We start from the raw sequence: 24194 nt of genomic DNA, 5'->3' as shown, positions 1-24194 counted from the left end.
ATTTTTTTTAGCTGTTCTTATTTTTTATCTGCAAGCCATTTTGAGTCCCTGATAAGGGGGAAAGGTGGGATACACGCATAACAAAACAAGAACAAGAACAACAGATGCATTTCTACAATGATGATGTATCTCCAAACATGCAAAGTTCATCCACAGTCTCCTGATGAGCCTCTTCAACAGCAAACGCAGAAGAGGTATCATCAGAAAGTTTGGTGAGAAGGAAAAATAATCTGAAGGAAAGCCCCATCCCCACCCTGCGCACGTCTCATTTGCTTAGGAAAAGCAGCAATAAGACTCTCTCTTTATTCAGTTAAGGGATACTGTAACATCAAAAGGCTTTTTTGGGGATTGGTAAACAGTCACTCAGAGCAGTTTCAGGTGGTAAGCAAGAAGAACCTTCAGGCTTATAGGTAAGGGCATTTTTGTGTAACAAAGAAGAATTCTCCCTCTTCTTTTTCTTGCAGGCTGTCGATGTGACACAAATGACTAACATTTGTGGGCAAGCAGGCTAGTGAAAAAATGCTGTCAGCTATTACCTTTTCTCAGGCTACCTGTAATGTTGCATTATACAGCACAGCAGGAGTTCAAAGAGAGGTCCTAACAGCAGCAGAACAGAAGGTAATTAACTTTGGCACCATTCTAAAAGCGTTCCATCCACCTTGGATCTCACAAACATTTGTCTTCCAAGCATTATTTTTTAAAAATGCTTCTTGTTTTCCTCTTAGGCTTCTAAACCAGATATTCAATTAAATTAACAACCCACCTTTTTCTACATTGTAAATTGTTCCGAGAAACAAAACAGGCCAAGTTCGCAGCCAAGAAGACAGCTTAATCTGAATAAATCTGAATTCGGTCTCAACAATTGGCAACTTCAAAGAATGAGTATTTCAGGGAGTCTCTGGTGTGCATTTTGCCAATTTGTTTTCCATCAGGCTGTCTTTGTCAGATGCTTCACAGCCCTATGCGCTCCTTTGTAAAAAGGCAATCTACTGTGTTCCAATCACTAGACTGAAAATATCTTGGCAAAAATCTCATCTAATATAGTCTCCCCCCCAAAAAAACTGATGCAGTTTTCAAAGTAGATAATATTTCTGCTTGAAGGACAGAAGCACATATCAAGAACAGGCCACAAATTGTGCCTGCCTGAATCAGATTATGCAAAAGAGTGGTAAAGCGTGTTCTCATTAAAGAGAGAGCACGTGTTGCGGATGGGGCCTGACAAAACATCCTCAGTTGCAGCCAGGCTGTGGCAAAGGAATTGAATTGATTGGTGATGGTTGTTACTGGGGTAAAAGTGATGTTGCCAATTAAGGGGTGGAGTCAAAGGTTATTTATACTGGGTCCACAGTTTGTTCCTTTCTCTTTCGCTGTGGACACCGGATCAGTCAGCTCTGAGTGGACGCAGCGAGAGTTTGGTTGTATAATTGCCTTCTCGGCTCCCTCTTTTCTCCTCTTTCCCTTTTCATTCCTCTTTATTTTGCTTCTCTTCTATAGTTCCCCTCTGTTTTGTTTCATACCCTTAAATTGGTACTGTGAACGGTTCAGCTACCCTTGGGAGGGGGGGGACCAAGCCCCGGGCCCCAGGTGGCTTACGGCCCGGCTCTCGGCCGAGCCAACGTACTGGGCCTGGGAATTTAAACATATTGGCACCCCCGCCCTCCCCCTTCGAGGGAACCCGGCTTTTCCGGGCCTGGCTGGGCTGTGTCCCATTTTTTATTTTTTTTTATTTTTATTTCCTTTCTTACCTTTCTTTCCGGCCTGCAGGCCCCGGCGGTGGTCCCGATCCTCGGGCCTAGGCGCGTGCGTGGCAGCCGTAATCGGCGGGCGCCGCCGCGCCGGGTGGTCTGCGGGGCGCCGCATCGGCACTGCGGCCTAGTAGGCCGATCGGAGCCGTATTTCTCCCCCCCCCACTTTCACGGCGATCCAGTGTGGCCGCGGCGGGTGGGCCGCGGCGGGAGTCGGCGCAGGCCTGCGCGAGGTGCGCCTGCGCGCGGCCTACTCGGCCCGGCGGGGCTGTGGGAGTGACCCGATCCGTGCGCGGACGGCGGGTCCGGGGCCGCGGCGGCGGGTGGGTGCGCCAGAGCGCGCTGCCCGACGGGCGCGGGCCTACGGGCGCTGCGGCTGTGTTGCGGCCTACTCGGCCTGACAGGGGCTTAGTATTTAATTACCTTTACTACGGGCCTTCGGAGGCCCCGCGGGCGGCCTCGATCCGCGCGTGTGCGGCGCGTCTGGGGCCGCGGCGGCGAGTGGGCCTCGCCGGAGCCTGCCGACTGGCGGGGCGGGCCTACGGGCGCCGCGGCCGCGCTGCGGCCTACTCTGCCTGAGCCGGGGGTGTAGTGCACCTCCCTATCACCCAGTCGGGCTTTCAGAGGCCCCGGGGAGGCCCCTGACCCGCGTCTGCGGAGTGCGTGCTGGGCCCTGCAATTGTGGGGCCGCGCTGCGCTGGCTGGTGGGCCGGATCCGTTGCCGTTTTTTAGGTGATTTCCTGGGCCTTTGGGGGCACCGGGGGGGGCCCTTCTGGGCCTCGGGGTTATTTACCTCGTTCGGGGTGGGCTTCCCTAGCAGCCCCTGCAAATTTATTCCACGTAGGGGGGCGGCGGCGGCCATTTTAGGAGCGATTTTGGCGGGAGCGCCATTTTGTTCCTTCTGCTGTCGTGTGGGGACATCTAGTGGCGGGCCTTGTAACTACAGGGCCTGCCTAGAAGTGGAGTGGCAATAATCCCAGGTAGGCCTCTGGTGGAGGTTGGGATCATTGCTTGGATTGAGGTGCTCTGATTCTCGGTTGCCGCTGCTGCTGGGAAGTCTAAGTATCGTTTTGTCCCTGTAATTTAATTTTAACTGTGTTTTATTTGTTACTGTCATTTTAATTTCAATTTTAATTTAATTTTCATTTCTTTTTTGCACCAGTAGTAGGAATGGCTCCGAAGAAGGCTCCAAGACGATCGGGTTCCGTCCCTTCTACTAAGCGGCCTATACGAGGACCGTCTCAGGCCTTACGTTCTCCTGAACCTAGCCAGCCTGTGAAACGCCTTCAATCCATGGTTTCTAGTTTGGCTGGTGACCCGGTGGCTCTGGCTAGGGTGGAAGCGGAGTTGGATGCTTTGTTGCACCGCCGCTCAACCCCGTCGACTTCAGCTGCTAAGACGGCTCCCCCGGTGGGCGCATCGTCTCCTCCATCGTCTTCTAGTGAAGAGGAGAGAGATCCTTTGTCAGCCGGCGTTCTCTTACCTGACCCGCTGCCGTCCCGGTCCCCAGTCTTACCTGTGTCGCAGGTTGCCGCCCCTAGGGGTCGGGGTCGCACCAGAGGGGGGGCCAGGAAGAGGTCATCAACTCGGGGCCACGTTGTGCAGGGTTCACCTGCGCAGTCTCTGGCTGGGGGGAGTGTGCTTCCTTGTCAGTCACAGACTCTCTCTTTTCAGTCGGTTTCAGGCATTGTGCAGCGAGGTGATGTTTCGGATTCTTCAGTTGAGGACAGCCTCCCTCTTCCTCCAAGGGCTTCTTCCGGTGGGCACCGCCGCCACAAGAGGAGTTCCAGGAGGCGCTCTAAGCGAAAACGGAAGGACACTTCATCGTCTTCCTCAGGTACTTCTTCGCAGAGCTCCAGCAGTGAGGAGGAGGCTTCCTTGAAGCTTTACTGGGGCTTTGGAGAGTCTTCGGGGCTCCCTAAGTGGGTTTGGGAGCGTAGGGCGAACTCCCACCGGGCCAAATATGGGGCGGTGCAGGATTGTCAGGAGGGGGTCTTGGTGCCTGACGTTAAAGTCTCCACCAATTCGGCCAGGGACCTTATTCCCGGTGCTCACCTGTCCACCAAACTGCGGTCTAGGATTTTGAATGGGCGTTATGTTGATATTTTTAGCCTAGCCCCTCCGCCCGAAGGTCAGGAGCCTTTAGAAAAGAGCTATGCTGCCTCTAGAAAGAGGGCAACTATAGCTAAAGCGGACAGGACTTTCGAACGATGGTTGGATAGTTTTCAAGTATTCGCTGGCGTTGTTTCCGCAGCCTATCCTAGGAGGTCCTTACATTTATGGGTCTACTTGTCCATAGTCCGCTCGGCCTTCACAATGGCCGGTGAGGCCGCTGCGTTGGCCTATGACCAGAATTTTAGGCGCAGGGCAGCCAAGATCCCCACAGCCCGTTGGGATCGAAAAGACTTGGATGTTTGGACCACCTATGTCGCTCCACGCATCGAAAAGAAGGCCCCTGACCAGCCGAAGTTTAGGCCTCTGCCTCAGAAGGCAGGTCGCCGGCAGTATTGTTGGGATTTTAACAAGGGTGCTTGCCAACGGCAACCCTGCAGGTATTCACACCTGTGCGAGAAGTGCTCAGGGAGCCACTCGGCATCTGTGTGTACGGGGGTGCGGCGACCCTTTCGTAAAGGGGGGGGCTCGCAGCAGCTCCCGAAGGCCGCCCCCCAGGTGCCAGCCACTGGAGCCGGAAAATAGTACCCTGTCCTCCCTAGCCTATACCCCGGTGAGGCTTCAGCCGTTATTGTCCTTGTTGGATTTATATCCTGACAAGGAAGCGGCGTCCTATTTGCGTGACGGGTTTTCTTTGGGGTTTAGGATTCCGGTTGCATCGAATCCTATAGCGGGGAGGCTGGTTAACCAGAAATCTGTTAAGGATATGCCAGAGGTGGCGCGCAAGAAAATCAATAAGGAACTGGCCTTGAATCGTATGGCCGGTCCCTTTCTGGCCCCTCCTTTTCCCAATTTGCATGTGTCACCCTTGGGTATAGTTCCCAAGAAAGCTCCGGGGGAATTTCGCCTCATTCATAATCTTTCTCTCCCTAGAGGCACGTCGGTAAATGACGTAATTCCCCCGGAGCTTTGTTCGGTACGTTATGCTTCTCTTGATCAAGCGATCAAGATGATTCGGAAGTTTGGGCCTGGTGCCCTTCTGGCAAAATGCGATATTGAATCGGCATTTCGGCTGCTTCCGATCCATCCGGATGATTTCTGGTTGCTAGGTTTTCAGTTTGAGGGAGGATTTTATTTTGATAAGGCCATGCCTATGGGCTGCTCTGTGGCCTGTGCAGCCTTTGAATGTTTCAGTTCCTTTTTGGAATGGGCCTTGCGTATAAAAACTGGCCTGGAGGGGGTCACTCATTATCTCGATGATTTTTTGGTGGCCTCTGCGAGTGATACAGGGGACTGCGTTGTTTTGTTACAGGCATTTGCTTCCTTAACGGAAGAGTTGGGGGTCCCACTGGCAAGAGAAGACTGAAGGTCCCTCCACGCAGCTTACTTATTTGGGTATCTTGTTGGATACCGTGGCCCAGACATCTAGTTTGCCAGTGGATAAGATAATTGCCTTGAGACAGGTCATTGAGGAGTTGATTCCTTTAAAGAAGGTCACCCTCCGTCAGCTGCAGTCGTTGTTAGGTCATTTGAATTTCGCTTGCAGGGTGGTCGCCCCTGGGCGGCCGTTCTGCTCCCGCTTAGCTAGACTCACATCAGGTTTACAGGCCCCACAGCATAGGGTGCGTCTGTCTGGCCATGTACGTGCTGACCTTGGTCTTTGGTTGGAATTCCTGCAGGAATTCAATGGTGTATCCTTGTGGCAGGACGTTCTGAACCTCCACAATGACTTCCAGGTGCACTCGGATGCAGCGGGGTCCCTGGGTTTTGGGCTTTTCTGGGATGGCAGATGGTGTGCTGAACGGTGGCCTCCTGCTTGGCGTGGGGAAGCTATAATCCGGGATTTAACTTTTCTTGAGTTTTTTCCCATTGTAGTGGCCGTGCACTTGTGGGTTGAACAATTCAAAGACCATCGAGTTTGTTTTTGGTCCGATAACCAAGCGGTGGTGAAGATTCTAGCCAAGCAGTCTTCACGTTCTCCTAGGGTATCAGCCCTGCTGCGGGTTTTTGTTTTACATTGTTTGCGTTTTAATATTGTTTTTTCCGCCCGTTTTGTTCCGGGCATATCTAACGAGATTGCCGATGCTCTGTCCCGTTTTCAGATGGAGCGATTCAGATCCCTGGCGCCAGTGGCTCGAGACCTTCCGGAAATTTTCCCGGATCATCTCTGGAACCTTGGCAGCACTTAGTTTTACAGGGAGTAGCTGCATCTGTTGCCCCCTCGACTTTGAGGTCTTATAAAAAGGCCTGGGCAGATTTTTTATTATTTAATGGACAGACGGTTGGTGAGGTCTCTGCCCCCCATTCCTCCTCTCAAGTGCTCAAGTATTTGGCACATCTATTCCAGATGCGCCGGGCAGCCAGGACGCTGCGGCTTCATTCAGCAGCGATTTCATTTTTTAGTAGGGCATATTTTAACAGGGACCCGTGCGGGAAGTTTGTGGTTCGTAAAGCTTTGGAGGGATGGGGGCGACTCACTCCTTCTAGGCCTGTCTCTAGGCGGCCTATCACTTTTGAGTTGCTGGCAGAGATGCGCAGTAAACTGCGTAGCATCTGTTGGTCCTCATTCGAGGCTCGCTTATTTTCAGCAGCCTTCTCACTTACTTTCTTTGGGGCCTTGAGAGTGGGAGAGGTGGTCCTCGAGTCTAAGCGGAATGGGAGTTCCAGGGGCTTGTTGTTGCAGGATGTGAGCGTGTCTCCATCGGATCTGCACGTTAATATCAGGAATTCGAAAACGGATCAATTGGGTAGAGGAGCCATGCTTAGGCTCCCGGCGACAGGGGATGGTGGACCTTGCCCGGTAAGGGATCTTAGAAAGTACCTTGCCTTACGTCCTGCGGGTGAGGGGCCCCTGTTTATTCATGAAGATGGGCGCCCGTTGGGGCGGCATCAATTCACTAAGGTGTTGCGAAAAGCAGTCGCAGCATGTGGCCTTGAGGCATCAGAGTTTGCTCCTCACTCCTTTCGGATTGGTGCGGCAACGACGGCTGCCCATTGGGGTTTGTCTGTGAAAAGGATAAAAGACATGGGACGGTGGAGATCGGATGCGTTCAAGACTTATGTGCGCAGGTAATGTGTTTGGTGTGCTTATATTTCTGTTTTAACCCTAGGTCTGGTCGCTATCCGTATCTGGATAGTAGGGCACAGTATTGTGCATTGGGCTGCTGACAGAGCTCGTCAGTCGGGATTGGGAGCCGGCCTGGGCCTTCCGCAGCGAGTGCAAGTGTCCTGGATTCCCAGACGGGGGATGCGTTGGAGGGAATTCTTACCACTCATGCATAGGCGTGTCCTACGGTTTGGCCCTCCTTCAGCGATTGTGATACAGCTGGGGGAAAATGATCTGGTTTCCACTCCCTGCTTCGTTTTACATATGGCTATGTTACAGGACCTTAGGGAACTGGCGGCCATGGTGCCTAATACTAAATTGATTTGGTCGCAGTTGCTTCAACGCCGCATTTGGCGGGGCAGTCCCAGCCCGGCGACCGCCGAACGAGCTAGGAAGCGGATTAATTCCGTGGTGGGCAGTTTGGTGGTGGGCTTGGGAGGATGGGTCATTCCTCACCCTCGTATTTCCTACACGGACGCAGCACTGTACAGGGATGATGGTGTTCATCTTTCCACATTGGGAAATGAGGTCTGGTTGGAGGCTGTGGTGTTCAGGTTGAGGGTGTGGTTTGGTCTGTGAGTGGTTGGCGGCGAGCTTAAGGGCTCGGGTGGCGGTTAGGCATTGGTTAAATTGGTTGGTGGAGGGGTGTGGATTGGCTGTGCCTACCCCTCCAATGCTGCTGCGACATGGGAATTCCGTTAAAGGAATTCTGGGGCTTACCATCCCCTTGTCCAAACCCCTGGAATCGGGTGCGGGCCGTGTAAGACCCCAAGGCGCAGGCAGGGAGGAACTGAAGGGTCTGTAACGCAGCTCCAGTTGCCCTGCTTGTTCCTCCACACTGACTTACGCTGGAATCCGGGAGTCAGTGCTATCCCCCAAGGCGGGGGGGATAGCTAGTCATAACCAATGCCTACGCAACCACTCACAAAATTGTATGATAATAAAAGTTGTGGCCAAAATTATGCCAAAAACCTTAAACAAAAATTATGTGTGATGTGTGAGTTATTGGGTTAGGGATGGTTTTGGGGGACCTCAGCACGCAAAGCGTGTTCTCATTAAAGAGAGAGCACGTGTTGCGGATGGGGCCTGACAAAACATCCTCAGTTGCAGCCAGGCTGTGGCAAAGGAATTGAATTGATTGGTGATGGTTGTTACTGGGGTAAAAGTGATGTTGCCAATTAAGGGGTGGAGTCAAAGGTTATTTATACTGGGTCCACAGTTTGTTCCTTTCTCTTTCGCTGTGGACACCGGATCACCCGCCCGCCCTCCCTTTTATGGGCTTCTGCTTGACCTTGCTATTGCCTGTCATGGGGTCGTCCGCCTTGGTGCGGGGGCCTAGTAGGAATTTACCAATTGGCTGATTAGTGTGTGCCTTTTGGGTTTTGCCTACTACGTAGCAAATCGTCACAACTTGTAAGGTTGGCGGTTAGGCATTGGTTAAATTGGTTGGTGGAGGGGTGTGGATTGGCTGTGCCTACCCCTCCAATGCTGCTGCGACATGGGAATTCCGTTAAAGGAATTCTGGGGCTTACCATCCCCTTGTCCAAACCCCTGGAATCGGGTGCGGGCCGTGTAAGACCCCAAGGCGCAGGCAGGGAGGAACTGAAGGGTCTGTAACGCAGCTCCAGTTGCCCTGCTTGTTCCTCCACACTGACTTACGCTGGAATCCGGGAGTCAGTGCTATCCCCCAAGGCGGGGGGGATAGCTAGTCATAACCAATGCCTACGCAACCACTCACAAAATTGTATGATAATAAAAGTTGTGGCCAAAATTATGCCAAAAACCTTAAACAAAAATTATGTGTGATGTGTGAGTTATTGGGTTAGGGATGGTTTTGGGGGACCTCAGCACGCAAAAACTCTTTTGATGTTTATTTCCTTTCCTCACTCCTGATTAGAAATGTGGCACATGCCCTTATGGGCAGGGCCTCTTGATTTGGTTTTGTGCTTCTGCAGTTGCTTCTGAGTTGAGCAAAAGGAGAAGAAAACCTGCATGCACCCTCTGCCACTATGACAAGCAATCACCAGCCTATTATTAGTGTCAGAGGGATGAGTATTTAAGGTACCTCAGATGGGCCTAGTTCCACATTTTCTCATCTATAAACAAAGTGTGGGGTAACCAGCTCTATATAAACAGCATGCTTGAGCCTAATTAAAGCATGAAGGGGTTAATGTCATGGAGTAATATGTCCTGCCATGCTTAAAGGCAATGGTAAAGGACCCCTGACAGTTAAGTCCAGTCGCAAATGACTCTGGGGTTGTGGCACTCATCTCGCTTTACTGGCCAAGGGAGCCAATGTTTGTCTGCAGACAGTTTTTCCGGATCATGTGGCCAGCATGACTAAACCACTTCTGGCGAAACCAGAGCAGTGCACGGAAACGCTGTTTACCTTCCCGCTGGAGCGGTACCTATTTATCTACTTGCACTTTGACGTGCTTTCGAACTACTAGGCTGGCAGGAGCAGGGACCGAGCAAAGGGAGCTCATCCCATCACAGGGATTCGAACCGCTGACCTTCCAATCAGCAAGCCCTAGGCTCAGTGGTTTAGACCACAGTGCCACCCACATCCCTCTCTATATAAACAGCATGCTCGAGCCTAATTAAAGTATGAAGGGGTTAATGTCATAGAGTAATATGTCCTGCTATGCTTAGTCTATATCATTTCCTCTCACCTTGGGAGGAAATGGACAACCATACCTTTTGTTGTCTACATCCAAATTTGGTATGTGAGGAGCTCTGAGCTGCTCCCTCCGGCAACATGGCTTTAATCAACCTCTTTTGTTTCAGACAAGAATGGAATCTGAGACTAACGTTTTCTTATACCAATAGTTTAGGATTTTTTTTTACCATTTTGCTACTAAGCAGTGTTTTACTGCCTGTGCAACTTTTTCTGACTGCTATATGGAAAAGCCCATGAATCTGACATTTGAAGAGTTTTGCAAATTATCTTATAATTTACTAAATGTGAGGTCTAGCTGTGTGCTATGGAAGGTGGAGTACTTTGGGAATCACTGGAAAGGGCACATTTTAAAGGTTTTATAGCCTCTATTTCCTTACTTTTATTGGCTGCATGCTTTGCTGTGTTTAATCTTTGCTAGGGTTCTTTCACCAAAGAGTACTTGCCCTGAACTTGGGATTCTGGTATCCAGGATTTCCAATGCAATGCTCCATTCTTTCATCTTCTCCTCAGGTCACATCAAGACAAGAGGTTGCAATGATTAGTCTCTGGTGAAACCTCATTACCCCAAGAGGGAAATGACCATCACAAAGCTGTGATGGTCTTAATGAGCAACTTAATCGAAGTCATTGGGCATATTTCTGATCAATAGTACTCAGCGCTTAAAACAGTTCCTCCAATGGACTGCCTTATCATTTCAGTAAAAATCTGAATATTTGAAGCTTTTCACAGGCTTTTTGAGATGCTGTGTTCTACTGTTTCTCTTATACAGTGCCAAGATGATAGAACTTAAAATGGCTTGAACCTATGGCAGAATACTAATTTTAAAAAGAAAAATCCAAGTTTAATGGGATCTTTGGACATCAATATTTATGAGCTTAGGCTTGCTGTTTTCTATTTTTATAAACCCATTAGGCCTCACCAGAGATCTTTAATACACCATTTTCCTTTCAAAGCCCTGCTTGAAAATTCAAATGAATGTAACCTTCAAATTAAGCCAATCTAAATTAATATGTTGTCATATATAATATAAGGTTCTGTTTTGGAGCTGAGAATGAAAAGAAGACAGTTGATAGAATAAATGTGAATGTCAACATTCTAGTATTAAGTTGAGAATTTTAACAAATAAAATAAAACACAACAAAACAGGCAAATCGCTTTATATTTTCTACAAGGTCTAAGAGTAACGCTCTGAGTGGTATTCAGCTAAATAACTCAATGTGCCCCCGCTATCCCCAAATCTGCTGCAGTGAGTAGAGCTGAAAAACCCTGGACAGATTTAGGTGGGGTGATGAGAAGGAGAGACTGTTCTGTTGTGCAAGGAAGAATCCTTGCACTGATGGAGCCAATTTGCTCCATGCTATGTTGAATACAGTGGTACCTCTAGTTATGAACTTAATTCGTTCTGGAGGTCCATTCTTAACCTGAAACTGTTCTTAACTAGAGGCGTGCTTTTGCTAATGGGGCCTCTTGCTGCCACTGTGCTGCTGGCACACAATTTCCGTTCTCATCCTGGGGCAAAGTTCTCAACTCGAGGTAACTCTTCCAGGTTAGCGGAGTTTGTAACCTGAAGCGTTTGTAACCTGAGGCGAGGTGCCACTGCAGTAGTAAGTGTGGACGACATCCTGAGTTTCTTTCAATTCTTGGGATTTTATATCTGTTGGGGTAGAACGTCTGAGAGCAAGTTTCCCAAACCTGTTCCTTTCTTTAAAGTTCTCAACTCAAGGTAACTCTTTCAAGTTAGAGGAGTTTGTAACCTGAAGCATTTGTAACTTGAGGTACCACTGTACAACACTAACCAGCTTTATAGAACTGGCAATATTTATAACCACCCTGTAAGGAAGCTTAGTGCTGTTGTTCCCATTCTACAGATAGGGCTGAAACACAGTGGTTTGCATAAAATCATATGGAAAAGGCAGAATTCAAACCGGAGGGGTCCAGGCTCATAACTGCACTACAGCAACTCTTTCAGGTCATGAGAGTAGTGAATAGGAACAATCTGGAGGGATGGGACTTCCCACTGATTTGGTGGGTGCTCTGACTTACCTCGTGTTATTTATCACTAGGAACTCTGCAAGAGATGTGCACCCTCCCTCAGTCAACAAAGTGAATGTTTACCAGGCCGCTAAATCTGGTAACCTTACGCTAAGTAGAACTCTCATACATATAGGGCTCACCTCATACATATAGGGCTCATGTATGACTTGGCAAATCTGATCTTTACAGGCCAACTATGCATGTGCATATCCTGATCTCCTATGTCACCCATGTCACAACAAGCAGGAGAAATAGAGCTGGCAGGAGTGACAAAATCTGTGCAAGGAAAGGTTGGCTAGAAACCCACACCATGGCTCTCCCTTTGTGGGCCAAATTAAATGATACACATAAACACATGTGACAATATTCTAAGGCAGGGATAATCAGTGTAGTGCCTTCCAGATGGAATTTGACTCCAGCTCCCATCAGCCTCAGCCAGCTTGGCCAATGGTCAGGATCATGGGAGTTGTAGCCCAACAACATATGGAAGGCACCACAATGGCTATACCTGCTTTGAGATTTGGCAGAGAAATGGTGGGTGCTTAGCACTTTTCCTAACCATTCCCTAAACTGTTTCCTGAAATCCTTGCCCTAAGCAGAATTTCAAAGGTTAAACGCATATTTTGAATAGAGTGGGGTGTGCAGTAGTGGGAAGAAGAGTTTGGATTTGATATCCCGCTTAATCACTACCCGAAGGAGTCTCAAAGCGGCTAACATTCTCTGTGTGGTAAGTGGGGCTGAGAGACTTCAGAGAAGTTTGACTGGCCCAAGATCACCCAGCAGCTGCATGTGGAGGAGTGGGGAAGCAAACCTGGTTCCCCAGATTACGAGACTACCGCTCTTAACCACTACACCACACTGGCTCTCAATTTGGAACAAAGAAAGAGCAGGTTCAGAAAAGGGTCAAGCACACATCACTGTTTCTTCATTGAAAATGACCCTTTCTGAAAGCAACTTTTAAAAAGTTACAGTTACAGATAGGTAGCCGTGTTGGTCTGCCATAGTCAAAACAAAACAAATTCCTTCCAGTAGCACCTTAAAGACCAACTAAGTCAGTTCTTGGTATGAGCTTTCGTGTGCATGCACATAGTGTATCTGAAGAAGTGTGCATGCACACGAAAGCTCATACCAAGAACTGACTTAGTTGGTCTTTAAGGTGCTACTGGAAGGAATTTGTTTTGTTTTAAAAAGTTATGCGCAGAAGCACAAGAAAACTGCTGTGTGGACCTGCTCTTAACACACTATCCCCAATGTAACTTTCCTCAGGGCAGAGGCTGCTTTATACAATTTCTCCATTGCCCCACGGAAGAGAGTCACTCTAGCAAAAAAAAAAATAAAAAAAAAATGGTGCTTTTTGGGGTAGCTTTGTTGGAACTGCGGTTTTGGATTGGGGGTTCCCTGAAGTAATTTTAATACTCAAAAGCAATGACTGCAGAATGATGACAATTACACAATTGCTTAAACACTCCCCAGAGTTAAATCTCAGCCAATTGACTGTCCCGGGGGCTCCTTCCACTTTTTCCTATCTAAGTTTGCATTCTTTATACGGCCCTGAATGTCAGCAAGGAGTGTGGGCCGGGAAACAAAATAATAAGAATGGCTCACAGGGGCACTGGGGCTATATTAAATACATTTTCAGACCTTGTTATTAATTCTCCCTGCTTGGCAGAATGTTTAAAAATTGGCAAGGGAGCATTAAGAGACAGGATGTCATTACAGAGGCACAGGTGGAAAAAGAGAAATCGCCAAATGGTTCGCTGCAGGTTGGTGGACAGGCCCAAAGGGGTACAGGGAAAAATTATAAGTGACATGTATGATTGACACTCCACCTCAATGCAGCATTGAAAAAAAGAGAGAAAAACCTGCTGGTTTGAAAGGGAATACTTCGGCAAGCAACTCAAATGCATCGTAAGCTGCTGTTTGGTCTCTAAAGAGGTACCCCATTCTGTTTCTCCTACCCATCAGGGAGAGAGGAGAGACAATTTAAATTAATGACCACGGATCTGCAGAGAAGGAGGGTGAAGAGGTCATATCTGAAAAACGGGGGTGGGTATTCCTTCCATGGTTTTACTCCATGTGGGAAAATGAAACATTTAATCCTTCTACCCTATCAGAAAAACACAGCTCTTTGTGAAACTTAGCAGCTGCTGCCATTGCCCAGAAGCTGCTGTCCTTTCTCAGAATGTGTGATGATTCTATACCTCCCCTGCCAGTTCTTCGTTACTCTTTAATTGGCCCCTCTTCCATTCGCCCCCTTGATGCTGTCAGTCAAAATCAACATTTAGTTGCACTTCTTTCTTTGGGGGAATCACACAGTCATGCCTTTGTTACTGCATAGGGCTGGGTGATCTGGAGGGGCATCAGGGATCGTTCAGCTGGGGGGTGGGAGCAGTTGAACGCTCACCTGGGGGACGGGACTCCCTCAGCCCCCAGCCCCTGGCTCTGGGAAGAAGCTGCGTCCTCCCTGGCTCCGCGAGGCACTGGGGTGAAACTGCCTCAGCTCCCTTGGTGAGAGTGGTGGCAGTTTCATGCCGGCGCCTTGTGGTGCTGGGGCCAATGCAGCTTGTTGTTTCGACATTGCAGTGTAGTGCCAGATCATGATGTTTGGCCAGTGATACATCATGATGCTGGAAACCTGACATAACCCAGCCCTAATTTGAACAAAAGAGATAGTAAAGGTGTAGCAGTGGGTCATATCTACAGATTCAATGCAGCAAATGCAAGCTTTAAAAGCTGTTGAGGGCTTTAAACACAAGGAGTGTGCTATAAAAGACATGCAGCCAAGAAAGATACAGTGGTACCTCGGGTAACATACGCTTCAGGTTACATACGCTTCAGGTTACACACTCCGCTAACCCAGAAATAGTACCTCAGGTTAAGAACTTTGCTTCAGGATAAGAACAGAAATCGGGCTCCGGCAGTACGGCAGCAGCAGGAGGCCCCATTAGCTAAAGTGGTGTTTCAGGTTAAGAACAGTTTCAGGTTAAGAACGGACCTCCAGAACAAATTAAGTACTTAACCCGAGGTACCACTGTAACTGACATTGGTTCCAATCATCCAGACTTGTTATGTATGCCACAGCCATCAGGAAGAGCTGTGTAAATAAAACAACATTACTTTCTGGTGTTTCTGATGAGCAGATGTTCTGGTTTTTGTCGATTCATTTATGGGACAACCAATTCTTCTCTGCGACTCTTCCCGCCGCCACCCCTCCGCCGCTGCCGCTCATTCTTTACTTCCTGCATTCAGAATTGTCCAAGTGAAAGCCGAACGGCCCTGACTGCGCCTGATTGAACAACACCCCGTTTCAACAGCTGTGTGTTGGTAACACTGGAAATATCTCTCTCAGAGGAGAAGAGGTTCTGGTAATCAGCGTTTCAGCTTGGTCTTTCATATCTCTCAATGTGCCCTCACGTTTGAAGCCCTCTTATCTCTTCATCACTTCCTTTGCATAATAGGGCAACAGTGAGAGTGCTTTAAGATTAAGAATTTTTAGCAATGAAGCAGATTTCCTCCTGAATTGGTCTATATGAAGTAAGCATTTCGGAAAACAATTTTGCAAATTAAAGTGAATAATGATATAGGAGTATCTTAGTTTCTTTCGAAGCCTCACACATATTTTGCATTACAGTGGTACCTCGGGTTACAGACGCTTCAGGTTACAGACACTTCAGGTTACAGACTCCGCTAACCCAGAAATAGTACCTCAGGTTAAGAACTTTGCTTCAGAATGAGAACAGAAATCGTGTGGCATCGGTGTGGCAGCAGTGGGAGGCCCCATTAGCTAAAGTGGTGCTTCAGGTTAACAACAGTTTCAGGTTAAGAACAGACCTCCGGAACAAAATAAGTACTTAACCCGAGGTACCACTGTATTCTTATATTCTGAAATATTATGTTTACATGCAGCAGGAAGTGACAGTTAGCAGCACCCTCTATGGAGGGCAGTGAGAGTAATCACACACTTTCCATGCACTTCCATCCATCCTGTTTCAGATCATGCGTGATTAGTTCCTGAGAAACACCCCTGCCTCTTTTTATTATGGGGCATATAAATCAACCACAACAAACTCTAACATATATTATTTGCTGCAGTTGAATTTTAAATATATCCAAGCACATCAATGGATGCTAGCCATGATGGGTATGCTTTGCCTCCCCAACTACAGACAATAGTACTTCTGAATACTGGTAGCTGGATACCATAGGAGGGGAGATTTCTCCTGTGCTCAGGTCCAGCTTTGCGGGTTTCCCACATGAATCTGGATGGCCACCACAAGAGCAGGTTGCTAAAATAGTTGGGGCATTGGTTGATCCAGCAGACTCTTATTACTTTTTTTGGCTTTGAACCAGGGCTTTTCTTTTCAGCCGGAACTCACCAGAACTCAGTTCCAGCACCTCTCAGGTGGGCCCCATTGCCCTTATAAGAGAATGAAGGAGGAGATAATGGTGAGTTCTGGCACCTCTTTTTCTAGAAAAAGATAGCACTGCTTTGAACCATGCTGTGAATTTTCTTCTCCATAAAATTCCTTCCCCCTCCCACCCTTGAAAATGATTCCCCCTTCTTATTTTCTCCATATAAACTGGCAATCGAAGGATGTGGCTGATGATGTGCTTTGAAATTTCAATTCCCACAATCATTTCAGGAAATGACAGACAAGGAGGTAAGGACAGTGAGTCAGAACAGAAGCCTCCTGGATTCTCCCCCTGTAAGCACTCCCTTCACCCCTTTTTAGCCTGCAAGGGGAAAGCAACTGAGCTTTTTACAATCAGGTTATTGCATGCATTACTCTTGGGGTTGTTGTTTTTTCAAGAGCTCTCAAATTTTTGAGTGCTTGAAGCAGATTCTCACACAAAACCGAGCCAAACAGAATCCCATGCATCCCGACTTTAATTCCAACAGTCAGGCCGGATATTTATTAAACTCCTCCCAAGTTACATAAATCTTAACATATAAAGTGCATAAAAAATATTTATTCAGTAAGAATGTGTGACAGGTTTCACAAGTCTGGTGTTAGTGGTGAAGGAAATATGATATAAAACAGGCTCAGTGGATCTTGCTAAACAGAATGAAAAATGTGAGCCAATAAGTTATGGATCTCTGCCAATTTGCTGTGTGTCTTTTTCAGTCAATCCAGACTGGATATATGTGTTGGGGAGTAGCCGACTGATAACCACATTACATTATTAAATTTGGCCAGTAACAAAGGCATATATATGTTTCCTGACTACCACACCTTCATGCAATCTTATCTGGAAAAGGTTTTCTATGTTGTTTTTAAACTGGTGATGAAAAAGAGAGAGAGAAACCTTCCCAATAATTGCTTTTCAACCTGTTACCACTCAATGCTCAATGCACCTAATCCTAACTGATCCCAACACTGATCACTGGGGATTAGGTCCAAAGTCGTCTTGTATCCAGTTGGTTCGATGGCCAGTTGTTATAGGTGCACGTCTTTTAGGATACCTAGAGATTCTTCACCATTTGTTGTGACCTGAACACACATCTGTCATAACACGTTTTTCTTTAGATAATTCTCTTGATTTCAACCTTCAACGCTAGCCATTTTGGTTGTGTGTATGTGATAGAATGCCCCAAGTACCAAATTACTTTTGATGCTATCTCCTATCAACTGCCTTGATTCTGCTTGTACCTTTTGAATGTTTGCTTCTCAAATATTCAAAAGACACAAGGAGCTCCCAGCTGGCTCTTCCCTGCCCTTCCTATAAAGTTTGCGTCAAGAGATAACCATATACCACAGATTCTTCCCATCTGAGGTTTTCATTTCCCACCCACTTTATATCTGTTCTGGTTTAAAACTACACTCTCCACCTCCTCCATCTTGGCTCAGAAGCTTCTAACATTAGCATATAAAACACCTATGCAATACCCTATTCAAATGTAGCTCTGTGAAGCTAAGGAGGTATGGATCTGACTGGTTCCTAAATGAAAGACTCCTGCTGCTCTTAGCTTCCCTCAGTGCAAAGGGGAGGTCCAAGTACAACAAAACAATTAACCCTCTGTTTATTTAATAAACATATTTAAGCATCTGTGCCACAGCCAATTAATTTTATTTAACCACCTGCACGTGCCCTTATTGTAATAGTTCTCCCAAGCTTTTGAACATTTGTTGACTTTAGATAATCAAAACATATTATTTGTGATAAGTTTGAATTTAGGAAATGTAGCTCTGGTTTCTTTTTTTGTTTATATTGGTCCCCCCCCCCCCATTTCTCAAATGATCTGCATTATTTGTTCTCTTTTCTCTACGTCTTATGACCCTGTTCTACTTTGCTAGTTTGTTCCTTCCTGGATGTTGTTTGCATTTATTCTGCCTTTTCTGTACTTCTTTTTTTTTTTAGTCACTTTTTTTTTAGCTTAATAGAAAGCTGATTCATCTATACAGCCTCTCTTCCTTAGCTTCCTTATCTATTAAATCTGCTTTGAAGCATCCTCCTCTGAACATTTTATGCAAATTCCATGGAGAATTTACAATAAGCCACCTAAAGGAAATAACTCAAAAAAAAGAAAGAAAGAAAGAAAGAAAGAAAATATATTTCTTTTTTTTAAGAGAGAGAGAGAGAGCGCACACACAATAAATGCAAGAGAAAGAAAGACAGAATTTACAGAAGTGATCTCATCCTTTATCCTCCCTATGCTTAAGTTTCAACCCCATACCACCAAGAGTTGTTCTCACAGAGCCCCATGGGTCCAAAGGCTATTTGGTGGAGGCAGCCAGGGAGAAGTAAACACTTCCACTTGGTGGCAGTGAGAAGTTTGCAGGAAGGGAAGGGCAAACAGAGGCGGACACTGGTTTGCCAGGTCTCCCTTCCTCACACAGGCTAGGGAACCATAAATGCATGTATTTCACCTTGGCATCACCAGATATCTAATCCTTTTAACTGGACGTGGCAGGGATAGAATTTGGGATCTTTCACATGGAAAGCATATGGTTTTCCATTGAGCTATGCACCCTTCCTTTTTTGGATGGGGATGAGAGGGTAAAGTCAAAGCCTTTAGAGAAAAGCGGATTTCCCACTTTTGAAATTAAGGAGACTTTCAGAAACAGGGTGGTAATGTGGCATAGAGGTCTGCAGATCAAAGAAACTGAAGTCCTTTGGTGCAACTCTTTGGATCCTGGCCACAGAGAGAAAGTGGAGCCCATGGGAGTTTGTGATACGTTCCTGGAGATGCAGCCCCTCCAGAAATTCTCACTGACTTAATGTTAGGTTTGCTTTATTCCAGTGAAGCAGCGGACATTAAACCCTTGATTAACTTGTCCCAATGTGTGTGCAAGAATGTGAAATAGTTTCAGGAAAGCTAGTAAGTTTCTGCTTTTGCAAAGCATGCCCCCCATTTTTTTATTTGCTTTTTTATACACACACCCCCATTTCAACAAAATGCGTGCCTTGTACCTTGTAACAGCTTTGGACGTTCGTCTATAGTACTCAGATAATGCTTCTCAAAAGACAAGTTAATTTTTCTGAACTAGAAACTCAATTTGGAGCCCAGTTGGCACATATATTTGTTTTACATTCAATGTTTATTTGGCACCACTGCCAGGCCCTGGCAGCTGCCACTATGCCTGCCTTTGTTTCCCACAACTATGTGTTCCAGCACCGAAGCCAACACCTGTGGCTGCATAAAAGGCTAAATACAGCAGCTGCCGGACTCAGATGTCCACAGTGAAATAAAATTCTAAAGCATACGAGTTTGGATGTGTGGCTGGCTTCCTCCTTTGACTCTTTTCAAGGCTTCCTTGGATGCTTGCTCTGCACGATACTTCATTTATCAACTGTCTGTCAGCCAGTGTTACTGACCTTAGGTTTATTAGTGGCCTTGAATACCCCCATTTTATTAATGATGCACCAAGACATGCCAAAGAGGTAACCCTGAAGTAACTTCCTGGAAACCAGTGGCGTGCTTTAAGAGATACTCTGGTGTAAGACAATGAAGTTGACTCCAGCTGTACTTCGCAACCACTAAGGAGGATATCTGGCACAACAGAGGCTGCTTAAACAGGCTGTGTTTGGTATCCTGTCGAGAATATCACAGCACCTGTTTTCTCGGTGACAAATGGGGTTCCTATTCTGGAAACAAAAGGGTTTCTCCCTCACATTTGAGAATAATCCCAGCTTCTCCTTCACAATGAAAAATAAAAACAGCAGGAGACATCCTTGGGATGTGTGAAACCTGTCCCTTTATTTTCAAGGATATTTCCGCCTGCCCACATGCTGGCATCAAAGGTTTGAGACGCTTATCGTCAAAAGCAGGTACAAAGTTTTGCAAAGCAGATCTGAAGCATTGTTACTTGCTGCATACAGATCACTATCCATCCAGGAGCACAGACACCAAGATAGACCTGAATCACTCTTGCGTACCATATGCAAAATTGTACAAAATTCGGTCCACCCGCCAATCATATTAACCGTGAACCTGCTGTCTACTCAGGACACTTATATGAAAATTAATTATCTGTTCTGTTTTACTTTCAGAAGCTGTATTCAGAGCATCCTTAAATACATCAAATATTTTGTCGAAAGTCTGAAATATAGGCTATAGGACACATAAAACTGGCATTAGCTTTGTTATATATTTTAAGCAGGATATCCACACCAAATTGGTTTCTGGTTTTTACATGAGCAGTCGTTCATCATTCCGAAAATGCACATGTCTGTTTCTAAATGCTATATGCCTGTATACCTGAAGGAGAATATTCACCTGCATCATACAGCCCAGACACTGAGATCTGGCTCTGAGGGCCTTCTGCCAGTTCCCTCACTGTGAGAAGTGAAGTTACAGGAAACCAGGCAGAGGGCCTTCTTGGTAGTGGCCCTGTGGAACACCCTCCTGTCAAATGTCAAGGAGACCCTACTTCTTCTGAGACATTTGAAGGCAGCCCTGTGTAGGGAAGTTTTCAATGTTTGATGTTTTAATGCGGTTTTATAATTGTTGGAAGCCATCCTTAGTGGTTGGGGCTATCAATCAATCAGTCAGTCAGTCAATGATATTAAACAACCTTGTCCAATCAGCTGAGTATCTTGTCTCCATCAGTGACCAGATCCCAATGGTTCCAATAAAGTATATAAAAACACAGCATGGCAGTGAATTTATCGACATTTTGAAAGCATGGAATAAATGTGGGGTCATTACAGTGGTACCTCTGGTTATGAACTTAATTGGTTCCAGAGGTCCGTTCTTAACCTGAAACCGTTCTTAACCTGAGGTACCACTTTAGCTAATGGGGCTTTCTGCTGCCGCCACACCGCCAGCACGCAATTTCTGTTCTCATCCTGGGACAAAGTTCTTAACCCGAGGTACTACATCCGGGTTAGTGGAGTCTGTAATCCGAAGTGTTCATAACCCAAGGTGTTTGTAACTCGAGGTACCACTGTATTTCATGATACAGGTAGTTTTCACCTCACAACTGAACTGCATGTTAATGACATCTGTTACACAAGATTTGGTTTTCTTTTCGTGTATTCCGATACTGCATCCTTACCCATGGATATATATTTAAATAATTTGCTTTGAAACTCTAAAAATTGACACATTTACTAAAAAGAAAAAAGAAAAAGATTTACTCTGCTGTATATGCTTCCTGTATTTTTAATCTGACCTCAGCCGTATTTGCAGGGCCTCCCAGGTTGCCTGCCATTTGAAGTATACAATACTAAAGGTTATGAAGGGGTTGCAACAAGCACTAAAGCTGCCAGCTCCTGTCTGAACAACTCACTCAAATGCATCAGATCGCCTGTGATCACAGTCTCCTGTTTATGGTTTGTGTTCAATATGACACTTTTTATCTGAGCAAATTTCAATTTACTCTTTAAAATAAAATCGTGTAGCACACTCTGCTGACTGCTCTGTGCACCCTAGCAATGCAGCTATTCCCCAGCAAATCTACTCAAAGGTACCTTTCCAATGTGAATCAATGCTGCTTTCAACAAACATTGCCATGGTTTCCCAAATAAAGCGCTGCTTATTGTAATAATGATTAATCATGGTCATGGCACTTTTCATGCACAAGGTGCTTTCCAATCTCTCTCCCCCCCGCCCAACCTTCACAATTACACCTCCTAGAAGGTCACTACTCAAGTAATGGAATTATAGGCGATGGTAACTTACTCAAGACCACACAGTTCTTGCAGGGGGAGAAAAACAAAACACTATATTCAGTAAACTATACCGGCTCTCACTGAAAAACTCATACTTATGCACTTGCTTTGGAAGTATTTCTGTCAGAAATCAAGCCCTGACTCAGAAGCTCAGCAGGTGAAATGCAACAGTCTGCAAGAAAGCAAGTACACCTGCCAACAGACCCACAATTTAGTAAAGATTGTGTGGGCATGCTGAATGTGGTGAACTAGATTCTCCATATGGGGCCTCAACACATGATTGCTGCAGTTTCCAGTAGGGCTGACTTGGGGTGCAACTGAGGATCCAGTTTTAATATTGTTTAATTTTATTCATGTGTTGTTGAAACAATGGGCTTGTTCCCTACTCTTTCAGAATAATTATTTCCTTCATCCGCCAAGATGACCTAACAAAAAAAGTTTCATTCAGTAATAGCGGGGCTGAAATTTCTCAAAAGATAATTTCTGAGAAAGACTGGTGGATAATTTCTCACTCCCCACCTGCCACCCCAAGCATCAGTTTTGCCACCCCCAAAGAGCATGGAGGATTTTGGGAGGTCCTTTTCACTCAACTCTTCATCTGTATGATTACAGTGAGTGTTTAAACAGCTGTAAGCAGGCAAGGTATGGCAGCCTCACACAGAGGCTTCAGACTGCAGTGCTGGTTCATAAAACTGGACCTCTATGTAGTGCATGGCATGGTGTAGTGGTTAAAACATCAGGCTAGGACCTGGGAGACCAGGGTTCAAACCCACTCAGTTATGAAGCTCACTGGGCGGCATGGGGCAAGTCACCAATTCTCAACCTAACCTACCTCACAGGTTTACAATACGATACGATAATCATTGTCATTGTCCCATACAGAACAACAAAATTGAAAAAAAAATACATCATTCAAAAACCAACAATCTTGCTATCCCAGCTATCCCAGCCTGGTTAACCCCCTAAAAACTCTGATATCCCATAATTAAAAACAATATACTCCCACAGAGACGACCTTACACTGCGTTTAAAACCAAAATCGCATTTGGATAGAAACTGTTTCTCAGGCGGCTAGTCCTAGTCTTTATAACCCTGTACCTTCTTCCAGAAGGCAGAAGCTGAAAGAGATTATTTCCGGGGTGCGCACTATTCTGCACTATCTCTGCAACTTTCTTATGACACCTGGAAGCATAGATCTGATCCAAGGTGGGAAGAGTTTGTTCGGAGGATGATATGGAGACCGGGAGGACAATGAGTGGGAGGAGCACCTTGAGCCCCTTGGAGGCAAAGTGAGAGACAAAGTGTAATTACAAACGCCTCAGGAGCCATGCGCTTCCGGATAGCACTGCAAAGGCCCTTCTGAACTCATGTGGAAGCTAACACTCAGAATCACAGGGTGAAAATCAAAGCATCAGATGAATTTTAAGTCAACAACTAGTTTAGCTTTGACTTGTTGCTGGCATCCATCTGTCTCAAGAGGCAATGGAGTGCACCTTGAGGGGTGAAGTCAGACTGCTATGTTAGCAGTAACAAAGTGACCTCCCCAGGCTGCTAGCCTGGGCAGTGTGTATGGGGGTCCTGGACTGCCCAGACAATGACCCTCCTCTTGGCCTCAATGTGGTCCAAAGGAAAGGAAAGCAATACATTGGCACCAGCTTGGCTCCAGGAGTTGCTGAAAGGAGACATACAAGGCGCCATCCAACCATCTAAGTGACTGTGGAGGGTTTACTCCTTAGCCTTCTCTTCTCCTGAAGATATCCCACAAGGCAGTGGAGGTTTAGGATCAGAGTTTTCCTTTTCCTAGATGGGTGACCTTTCCAGGTTCATGAGCCCCATCTGCCCCTCACTTCTTTGACTAAAGCTTTTGAAAAGCAAACATTACTTCTAAAGGGGGGGGGGGAGATACCAATACTGCTTTAGCATTGAACTATAATATCAGTTATGATACCAAAATGACTTTGTGGGAAATACATTTATCTAACTTGTCTAGACTATTTCCTTATTTAACTCAAAACCTAATAATAAACTGATTTCTCTCAGCTTATTGGCAGTGCAGCTCCTAGCCCTCTTGCTTTCAGCTCAGCCTTTGTCAATTGTGTCTGGGTCCTCTGCAACTCTCTCTGTTCCTGCTTCATTCTTCTGATTTCCAACTCTTAAATTACCCTGCACACTTCATAGTAGTTTCCCTTTCCAACTTCTTAGCCAGTCAAAAGGGCTGTTCAGTTTTATAAAGTTTCAGGTTCCCATAGTAACTAGGCTTCCCCACACAAATTTAACCTTCCTAAGCTCGCCTGTTGCACCTTTTATGAGCTTTCAAACCCCCTGGCAAGAACAGACTGAGCTTTTCAACTACAAACACACAAATTTGGCTGAGAGTTTTATTCCTTCGCACAACACATGC

At 46.3% G+C, this 24194-nt stretch overlaps 2 protein-coding genes across 7 annotated transcripts in view; one reads left to right on the top strand and one right to left on the bottom strand.

Moving 5' to 3' along the window:
* GRIA4 (glutamate ionotropic receptor AMPA type subunit 4) overlaps positions 1 to 24194 on the bottom strand; it is a 221508-nt gene that overhangs the window by 98124 nt on the left and 99190 nt on the right. The gene's annotated exons all lie outside the window — the stretch shown is intronic.
* Positions 2904 to 8759, top strand: LOC309341106 (uncharacterized protein). The gene is made up of 2 exons (XM_081860587.1): positions 2904 to 3582; positions 6968 to 8759. Exons 1-2 carry the CDS (start codon positions 2916 to 2918, stop codon positions 7540 to 7542), a joined length of 1242 nt encoding a protein of 413 aa, XP_081716713.1. The 5' UTR covers positions 2904 to 2915; the 3' UTR covers positions 7543 to 8759.

This window comes from Podarcis erhardii, assembly GCF_964252035.2.
Source record: "Podarcis erhardii genome assembly, chromosome: 4".
NCBI classification, from domain to species: Eukaryota; Metazoa; Chordata; class Lepidosauria; order Squamata; family Lacertidae; genus Podarcis; species Podarcis erhardii.
The sequence above is the reverse complement of the archived record's forward strand: the minus strand, read 5'-3'. Positions and strand labels throughout refer to the sequence as shown.

What these genes read in the sequence shown, in the direction of transcription:
- LOC309341106 (XM_081860587.1), top strand. Translation starts at nt 2,916, where the DNA reads ATGGCTCCGAAGAAGGCTCCAAGACGATCGGGTTCCGTCCCTTCTACT. An exon ending in CACTTCATCGTCTTCCTCAG is followed by an intron (nt 3,583 to 6,967) that starts GTACTTCTTCGC and finishes TTTTAACCCTAG; the next exon opens with GTCTGGTCGCTATCCGTATC.